We start from the raw sequence: 10,678 nt of genomic DNA, 5'->3' as shown, positions 1-10,678 counted from the left end.
TAGGTAAGTTATTTTAAATAGTTTTGGTGCTCATATAGGTTATATTCTCATAAGTTCTCAACTAGGGCGGAACAGCTACTTATGCCGGAGTTTTTTAAGGTAGTTTTAGTGGGTCGAAAAGTCTTTCCTATATGAAATTCTACTACTCACTTAAAAAAAAAACCTTAAATATAGCTGTATGTGTATGTGTATTATTATTATTATAAAAGACGGAGTTGGATTTTGATTTGTTATACAAAAGGGCAGTTGTTCAAAAAAAAGGTTGAGAAGTTATGGATTAGAAGATTTTCATTTAACAATAATAGTAATGTATTTACGGCACACAAAGCACATAACTGAAATGTGAATTGACGTCCTTACCGGTCGTGCGGAGGTGAAGTTTGCACACCACTTTCAACCGGTTCTGTTGGAAATCTATGGAAAAAGCCTTTGTCCGGTGGATGTCCTATGACTGAAATTATGTTAATAATTATTGTTATTGGTAAATCTGCAGAAAAGATAATACAAATCGCTAGTAAAGATTTAAAACGTCCGCCATTTATAATTCAATTCTAAACAGATACCTACCATACAACAAAAAGAAATTTAACTTCAACAAAACTTAATATTTCGGATTAGGGTTTTTGATTATTTTATTTAGTTTTAAAATAAATAATTTAAAAAAAACTTTGTACTAAAATACGGAACACCTATCCATTCCGATAACTAGTTATTGAAGCACATTTATTATGACCACATAAAAGTGATATTGTAAAAGAAGCGGCCATTTTGTTTTCAATGGATTATACAGATAATATATAGTCTCGTTATTAAAACACACAAACGCGCAATATTATTTTAATGCGTATAATATTGTATAAATACAGGTACGATGGAGTAAACGAAAGATTATTATACACAGGCTTTCGAAGAATGCCTTTAGATTATATTATGGTAAGTATTATTATAGAATGTTAATTAAAACTTTATGTAAATTTTGATATATTACAGCTTAATTTAAATATACAGGTAGTACCTGAAAAATCGGAAAATTATCAACTGAATCCAGGGTAACGTATATCATTCTATGTGGTTTATATTAAATAATAAAAAGTTAATATTTCTTATATCATTACAGATTTAAAGTAACTTCGACAGTACTCGATTTTGTAAGTAGATTTAAAATACGGAGAAACTCTCAGAACAATCACTTAATTTTGGTCATTAAAATACATTTTCAATTCAAAATATTTCAGATAATCTGCTTATATTCAATTAAAAGCGTAACAATGACCAACAATAATTACTTTTTAATAAGGCGTTCACAAAATATATATTCCCTACAATAACAAATACATACATACATAAAACCTTTGTAAAATAAAAGGCTACTGTTTTAACTGAATGATTTATTACAGAATAATCAAAACACATTAACCAAGCTATTGCATCAGCTACAGAAACTCAACTTGTCAGGGTAAAATAATTTTATTTTGAGACAATTCGTGTGAGTTTGCTTTTATTTTTATTCTAGAAACCAGATAAAAATAAATAAGTACTTATAAGCTATAAATAAATAAAATTTACCTATTATCGGTAACCTATGTGAGGCCGATATCCAAGGTTGATAAAACGGCGTTCAAAAATAAAACATTTTTTTTTTTCATTTTCTATATCTGTTGTTATACATTATAAGAGGTTTTAAAGTCAATGATTTGATATAAATTCTATCTATTTATAAGAAATTACCACAGGAGGTATTCGATAGATATTTATATTTCGTATGAGATTAATAATTTATCGATCATTTTCATTTTATAAATTATAATTGTTCCAGCCATTGCCTAGATCATAATGAACAGTTTAATATGGATAAAGAAGAGCAGTGTCTCATAACACAAGTTTTGCTATACTTAAAAGGAGGCGCAAAAACTAATTGGCATTAATGATTTATTTAATTAGTTGAATAAATATTTTTGTGTTTTATATTTATAGTAATATTATACTCTACTATTTTGTGTATGTTAAAAATGTCCTTGGACATTTTGTAAACAATATGTAAATGTGATTAATCGGTGTAATGATAATATTCAGAATTGACAGCGATAAAGAAATATGTAATATTATATTTCAGGAACATTAATATAATAATTTTAGCCGAAATTCCCCTTTCTATCTAAAGTGATAAAATGTCTAGCGTATTAAAATTTAAAAAAATACCACAATATCATGTTAAAACGACATAACTCGCCTGCTCAATAATTCAAGTATACTCACGATGTGTCAGATATTTTCATACTTCGAGGATAAAGATCGTAAAATTGACGCATTAACATGTGACATCCACGATATAAAATGTGAGGCAAAGTTTTCTTTCTTTATACACTTGACGTGAGAATATTGGATTAACATTTTACTTTTATCGCAAAGTTAAGAGTTTATATCGCAGCAACCTTTTTGTATTCATGAATGATTATAATAAATAAACATTTTCCAAACGTTTGAACTTTATTAATATAAATAGTGTTTTCTTTTAAGTGGTCTAGAAAAAATACGCGTGGACGTATAAAAAGCAAAATCTAGCCATATGACCCATAGACAGCTTTATAACAACAATAAATTACTGTTTGAAGTGACAGGAGGCAGGTCACATAGCACATATACATAACAGACAGCCGTTGGACCGTAAGATTCTAAAATAGAGATAGGTATTCCAGTTACTTGTTTGACAGATACTCTTGTTAAATTGACGCAAAACGCTGAACGGAGGCCGCTTTCAACCAAACATTGGAAATCTGTAAAACAGGCCTATGTACAGCAGGTCGATGCCCAAAAGCTAAAATTTTGAAGTCGATGATTCATGTAATAATACATTTTCTTATTATTACAGCAATGAAGATATACAAGTAAGAAAAAAAAATCTTTGTATATTCCCTTCTATAATTATCGTGTCATATTTATTTAAGGTCATTGAACTCTTTTATATTTAAATCGTTCGCTAATAGTTATTTACCGTTTTTTTTTTTTAATTATTGTAGACCCGCTCGTACAGCACAGCTGAAGTATATTTTCACAGGCTTTACATGATAATGCAATAGTGTTAATATCTTTGCCTATTATTTTCACTATCACAGCGAAAATACATAAAAAAAATTTTGTACAATAAATACCTTTGCAATAATTACATACATTTAATGATTACTAACAATAGTATAATTTAAATATTGGTAAATATATTTAACATATATATATATATATATATATATATATATATATATGTGTGTGTGTGTGTGTGTGTATATATATATATATATATACATACATATTTTTTTGCTGTAAAATATCAAGGCGCGGATGTTTGATTTACTTTTAATAGAATCAATGATAGCCATTAGTCGTGAAGTTCCTTAGGAGATAAAGTGAAGACCTCGTTATTTCCAAAGTAGAATTGTTCTCTCGATATAACAAGCTCTTCTATGCATATAATTTGCATTTCAATAGCTGTTGTGACAATTGTATACCAGTATACAATACATCCGTATGACATCGCAAACTTATTCATTAAACTTATTTAGATAAAAATTCTATAGAAGTTTAAAAGATATTTAAGTGATAATTAATCTCTGGTATGATTAGCTCAACTACTGAAAAAATATAATCGTGAAAGTGATTATAGAAAAAAATCATCTCAATCTGTTGATAAAAGTACTCTGACATGAGAGATCATGTGAGAGTACTTTTGGAATCGTCATAACTTTAAGTTGAAAGATATCATTATTAAGCTCTACTTGATTCAGGCTTCTGACAAATTAGACTCTTCTAGCATTATGATAATGTACATGAAAGATCACTATAAATGATCCTTAATTATCATTATATTAGCCAACAGACGTCTACTGCAAGGTATAAGCCTTACCGGAAGGCAGCCACGGTGACCAGGATTACGCTCGTATCAAGCGACGTCCGCGACCACAACCGTCGTCGGACCGCACAGGGATCTTAGTGGATTATATGAAAAAAAAAATACTTGTTAACAATACAATTCAGCTCTAGAAAGCTTTAACAGTTTGCGGCACTAAAAATCAATAAAATTGTGAAGGAAATGTATCCGTTATGAAGGAGATAAATATTTAACCCGATATTGTAAATTGTCTCTGCCCCACACAGAGCAGTGGAGGAACAGGTCCCTAAAAAGAGGGCCATGAAAAGAAAGATAAATAAATCATCTACTTGTACCAAAGAATTACAATAGAATTATAAGTCTAGAAAAGAATATTGTTAACGATGGAGGTAGGAACGAGAGGCACAACCGTAAAATTTCTGTTTATTCTGTTAAAAAATTTAGACTAGTCAATACTGAACCTAATGTATTGAGCAGTATCATTAAAGGGAAGCTTTCAAAATCATACTACACGGAACGTCAACCCTGTGCACGGCCAGCGACGTAAGGAACCCGACACCCGCAGGGTGGAAAATCATGTCTTTTTTGTATATTATTTACAACAATGTTTTTTACAGCAACTACCATATCAAACGATGTCCAGGTCAGTGAAAATTAAAATTATATAATGTTTTGTCATTATATTATCTATCTTACACGTTATTTTATTAAAATATTAGTCCTTTTGTCTGTTTGCTATTTTGTCTTCTGTTTTAATTTATTTTTTATTTTTTTAATGAAATCAGGCGTCATTTTGCGGAAGTCCGGGCGGTGCACTTTATTTCACGACTACGGCTGCATGTGCGGAAGTGGCTACATATTGGCCCTTTCTTACTATCTATATTTAGTTTATGCTTACCAGAACTGATATAAACAATTAAAAATCTTTATCTAATAGTTTCGACGAGACCTATTTGTAGTATCTGTCTTTATACATTTTGAAAAAGCAACTAACGCATTTTCTGCTTACGAAATATATATATTTTTTAAATATGTCAACCTTCCTGAGAAATTCTTTGTAATAATCTAAAGAACTGAGGAAAAATAAATACTTGCAATAATTTGTCGAACAAAATTTAACATGGAATGTGTCCTTTGATCTTATATCGAAATAAGGGGCTACTTGTTTAAAGAAAATTTTAAAAAATGTTCTGGGACCAATAACTTGTAAGCTCTGTTTCAATATTAAAGATATTAATAAGTTTTAGTGGCAGTTTTCTGTTTAAGGCTATATTACAAAGTTATTTGATCATCATTTTATATAATCTATGGAAGACCTTTTGCGAAGTTTTTGACACTTGACGACTTAATTATATCTCTCAATTCTTGTTAAACACGGGTTTAAATTTTGCTTATTTTAATCATAATGCAACGATTTGACCAGAATAAAACTCGTTCTAGCTTTCTTGTACTTAATGTTAAAAAATATTAAAATAAGCTAACGTAGGATTTTTTTAAACTTAGATACCGGCCTGTAAAACCAATTGTAAGTAATATTTAATAAATATTTGTATTATAATAATAAGGCTACTTAGGAGAAGCCGTAAGGTGTTCTTGGAACAAGTTTAGTAATGTTAAGCATAAGCAAGCATTATTTTAAGCAAATCATTTTTAAACAAAAAAATTAACACGATATGTAATTTTTATGTAAATCGTAGCACTAATCGTATCGATTAAAAATCATTTATGAGGTCGGTACCAATATCATATCCCGGAGAACATAGCGATGACCTCTTCTTGACCGGACTTTTTCGTATTTTTAAGAACATTAAAATATATATTGTGATGTGACGTCCGCGGGAACTTTCACGTATGTCGGCTTTTTATGTAGCAATATTATTACAATATTATTAATTGAACATACTGTTCCCCGGGAAACAATATACCCAAATTACAACACCATTAACTGGAATTAATTCATAACTAATTTGTATGAATATGATCAACTAGAGCCGAGAGGTACAGTGATATCTCTCCATAACATGTTTAATTATTTAAAACTTCTCAAGAATTTTTATTGGCTCATTTCTAGAACTCCTTTGTAGGATAATATCTATTTCATTAGATAGGCAATAATCGGTAAAGGTGAACGTATTGAAATAAGGCCTTATTAAATCTGCTGCGCCGGTTGTCAATCCCAAACACCCAGCCGTTCACTCTACAACGCAACAAATCCGGCAACCTCGCGGAGAATCCATCAAATTATGGGAAATGACGACTCCCTCTCCATTAAGTTTGTTTATTTTTCCATGTATCTCTTCTCTCTTCAATCATTTTCTTTAGTTGCCTATTATTATATAAATGATTACATTCATTTATCAAGAACAAATACCCGAGGGTAGGTGTTGTGAACAGTGTAGTGCTTTACAAAGTTTTGTAATTTAAAATCTTGAGTAGCACAAAGTCTGTTATCTTTAACTTGACATAGCTTTTAATAAAGGAACTATAACAAGATTGGTAATGGTCATAAAAACCTAAACTATCATCATCGTTCCGCTGTAGGACAGGCATCGCTGTAGGACGCCCACGGCTGGACATAGGCCTTTTCCAAATATTTCCAATAGAACCGGTTGGTCTTATGATCATCTTAAAACTATCACACCTTCACAAATTTACTTATTTATTATTTCAAAATGATTTTTTTCCGTATTTATTACCTGTAAACTGGTGAAATCAGTATATTACGTTTACGATTTATGAATATTATGTTTAAACTATTTAGATATCTTAATCGAACCTTATAATTAGAAATAAAAATACAGCTGAAAAAAAAACGTTCTTAAAAAAATTAAAATATTTTTATAAGAAAAATCAACATATTTTAATAATAGCTAAATTATAATATTATTTAATATATACAATATGGCGGTAATTGAGAAGTATTTCGCCTTTGGAGCTTTTTTGTACATTAATGAAGCAGTATTACTTTCTGCCAAAAATAATAATGTCGAGATTATTAAATAGATGTTAAATGATTCTTGATCCAACACCCACACACTTTATTAAAGTATATTATTAAAGGAAAGGAATATATACATAATATATGTAACAGTAGTAATAACATTTTAACTGTGATCGCGCGTGATGAGTACGGAAGTGTTTTCTATCACCACTAGATACATCTACACATGAGTGTAATTGGAAAATAATTAGGACTTATTTACGTTATTTACTTATTCAATTATGTAGCATTATTCTATATTTAGTTTTAACTTGTCCAATTTCAATTTTAATTCTAATTATATTTCTGATATTAATTTAAATATTAATATAGATCACAATTGTATCACAAATAAGGGAAGCTTCCAAAAAAAAATACTAGAGTACTAATTTGATTATGTTACTCTAATTATATTGTTCTGTATGATATTTCTTGTTTATAGATAGATAATATTAAAATATGGAGACAGACGGATGAATCTCCTTTCGTGCCGAGAAGTGATATATTAAAGCCAGTTGAAGATATTCAACCACAAACAGAACAAGAAAATCTGATAGGTAGTCCTGTCACAGAGAGAGATACGTACAAACAGAAGTTAATTTCTATATTAAATGCTCAAGTAAGTATGGACTTTATTATTTATTTAGCAAACAAATAAAATAAAACAATTTATAATGATATATATATATTATTATACAAGATTTTAAAACTTATGCAGAAAAAAAAACATTTTTTTAATTTCTTGCAAACAGTAACTACATATGTAATAGCAACCAGGTGAAAAACAATACGATTATTATAAAACCTTTTTTGATCACGGTTTTTTTTGTACAAAAATTTGTAAAACAAAGCGTTTTCACGAGTGATAAATGTTACTTTTCTTATTATAAAACAGATACTATGGATTTTATTTTGTTTAAAAAAGTAAAACAAAATTAAAGTTGACCGCTAAAACTGTGAACTTAATTCTATTCTGCGATGTTATATTAGTTATTAGTGTAATTAAAATAAAAGTGTATTGTCTCGAAGTGGATAATTTCGCTATTTATTTTATTATTATGTTTTCGACGTTTTGCGTGCTTGTGGCATTTTGCTTTTATCACAGTTAAGGCACAGGTATTGAATGTACTTACGTCTTAAGTACAACTTAAGTCTTAGAGCTATATATTTAGTTTTAGGATTATTTTAGCATTCATATGGATAGTGTCACATATGTTTGACCTGTTGGGTTAGATATTTATCATGTTATGTGGTTTCTTTAGGTTAATTTGTATTATATTTTTCTATAGCTTTATCGTATCCTACTTTATCTTGCATTGAAAAATACATATATTAAACAATTGATAATAGCAATGATATTTACAATAAATTTAATACAAATTATAAATAATTCATAGTTAATATTGTTATCAGATTTTCGATGACGATGTAATGTTTCATTTTGTTAATTTAGAACGCATTCAACCGCATCAAGTTTAGCGAAAGCGCTCCCGACTACGCCGCCTTTATGCCTGCACACGTAACGAAAAATTTAAGAGATTGGTGGTTTTTTAATCAGGTAATAAGATTATTTTATGACCACTGTAATATTAAATACATGGTAAAATTTCTCCATACTCTTGGCTTATCAAATTTGTAAATAACAATTTGTTCTTTAAAAACCCTCACTCTAGTTCTGAGATATAATAATAATAGTAACATACAGTGTCCCATAAATCAACGTCCAGTCAAAATCGAGTGATGGAGTAGCAAATTTTTATTAAATGGCCAACAAATTTGCTATAATTGCAAAAAATGTAAATTTTGATTATGGTTTCAAAGATGGTGTTATTTCTTTTTTAAATGGGGCCATTGCGTTATGAAATATTATCGTTCGCTTATATTAAATATTGTGGTATTTACTACACAATTTATCGTGCAGTTCTTCAGTATCGCGCCTAGCAACATATTTGGCTACTAATTTTTATTCGTATCTTAATAAAAATACATGAAGAAACTAAATTAATAATAGTTTCACGATGTTTCTTCGCAATAAACTCAGAAACAAATCTTTTTATATATATACGTTGTATTTTCAAGTTTAACTTGAAAGGATTATATATAGATTTTTTTTAAAAGTAGACGATTTGTTTATTCTATGAGAGATTCCGAAAAACGAACATAAGAAGTATAATTATTTAACTTTTATCTATTATTAAATAGTAGTAGATAATAATGCTCCCATTTTTCTTTACAGGACGATTACAAAACTGTTACATTAACGTGAAACATATTGTTACAAATAACAAATAAATATCATGATTTTTTTAAAATTTATTGAGTTTTATTTCTCAATTGACTGCGTTTTTTATCACTGACAAAGATCAGCACAGTTGAGCACTTATAACAATGGACTTTAAAAGTCAAATTTCACATTTTTTTATTCTTTAGCCTTACTGAAAACATTCTACCGCGCCTTATGAATGAGCCACCATGGCATAAAACATGGTACATATAAATAACTCAGATATTTCACTATATTTAAACATTTATATGTATGAAGCTATTTATATTTATAATTATACTATGTAGTAGCCATTACTATATTTATATATTATTTTTCTTCTTAATTTGGTTTAACTTTTTTATTTTACTTTTCATGTTTGAGATTTTAAATAGTTTCACCTACTGCTATTAATTTATCTCGGCATTGCCCGTATTGTTAACTGGTCTGCCTTACTGGTTAACGACCTTTAGCAGAAGTTTTCCGTTCTATAAAAAGTGATTAAATAAATAAATTAATAAATACACTTCATGAAATGGAAAATCCAAACGAATCCTTGGAATGTACATTCTAGGAGACCTTTCTATGGCTTCTAAAGCCCGTTCCAGAAATGAAAGTTTGTTCCCTCTTGTTATTCAATAAACGAATATTTAATGGATACGAACACTTAGCAGTGAATATTTTGTTGTAGCTTAAATCTACATCTGATAAAGTGAATATAATAAAATCTAAGTTAAACTTTATTAGAAGATGTGTTGTTGTAGAGTTTCTTCCTGCTTCTTCGTCACAACTATAACATCTTGCGAAGCAGAGTCAAAAATAAATTAGATTAAAAAATAAACGGATAATAAGTTGACGATCAATAAGAGTTCTGTTAAATCTTCCTGTGTTACATGTACGTGTTTTATATATCTTCATCTTGACAGAACTTCCGAAATTTGTCTGATATATCTCTCACTCCTACCTCTATTTTATTAGTTTCTTTAAATTTAAGAAAAGCACCAATATTTAGCCACTTCCGCACATGCAGTAATAGTCGTGCGAAAAAGTGCACTGCCCGCCAGCCTGCAGATAAATGCGTATGCGGCAAACAATGCGAATCACACAACTGCCACCGCCAAATCACTCAACACGCGTTTTACCCCTCCACGGGGCATCTTCAGGAATTATTTAACACCGATTAGTGCCAAGCACAGAGTGCACGACTTTGTTGCACAACTACCACTGCATGTGCGGAAGTGGCTAATTATTGGTCTTTTTCTTACTTAGGATGGACTTCCGCAAGGTAACGCTTGATTCCATTTCTTTAAATTTATTCCTAGTTTATTCATTCACTGGGGAATATGACCCGTGCACAGTTATGTAGTCTTCCTGTACATTTGTTTCACAAAGAAACGAAGTTATATTAGTTCTACACGGATCAATATTCTTTAAAGTATGAATAAGTCCAGTCTAGAAGACTGTTTTTCATTGTGTCCATCATTAGTCCAATCAGGAGCTGCTTCCAGGGTCTACACTAAGGTATTTTTTGTATTGTATCCTCTGTTGGTGGTGT

At 29.6% G+C, this 10,678-nt stretch overlaps 1 protein-coding gene across 1 annotated transcript; it reads left to right on the top strand.

Moving 5' to 3' along the window:
- Positions 1-4,498: 4,498 nt before the first annotated feature.
- LOC137929955 (uncharacterized) lies at positions 4,499-9,153 on the top strand. The gene is made up of 5 exons (XM_068773111.1): positions 4,499-4,523; positions 5,384-5,405; positions 7,303-7,479; positions 8,314-8,418; positions 9,097-9,153. The coding sequence occupies exons 1-5, from the start codon at positions 4,516-4,518 to the stop codon at positions 9,124-9,126; spliced, it is 342 nt and encodes a 113-aa protein (XP_068629212.1). The 5' UTR covers positions 4,499-4,515; the 3' UTR covers positions 9,127-9,153.
- Positions 9,154-10,678: the final 1,525 nt, after the last annotated feature.

The sequence above is a fragment of the Battus philenor genome, unplaced genomic scaffold (genome assembly GCF_028537555.1).
Source record: "Battus philenor isolate CCGP_79_NKW_IND1 unplaced genomic scaffold, ilBatPhil1.0.hap1 SCAF_5, whole genome shotgun sequence".
NCBI classification, from domain to species: domain Eukaryota; kingdom Metazoa; phylum Arthropoda; class Insecta; order Lepidoptera; family Papilionidae; genus Battus; species Battus philenor.
The sequence above is the reverse complement of the archived record's forward strand: the minus strand, read 5'-3'. Positions and strand labels throughout refer to the sequence as shown.

Bases quoted from the DNA above. Each gene is read 5' to 3' on its own strand.
- LOC137929955 (XM_068773111.1), top strand. The intron at 5,406-7,302 runs GTAAGTAATATT...TCTTGTTTATAG, and splicing joins ACCGGCCTGTAAAACCAATT to ATAGATAATATTAAAATATG. The intron at 8,419-9,096 runs GTAATAAGATTA...TTTTCTTTACAG, and splicing joins ATTGGTGGTTTTTTAATCAG to GACGATTACAAAACTGTTAC.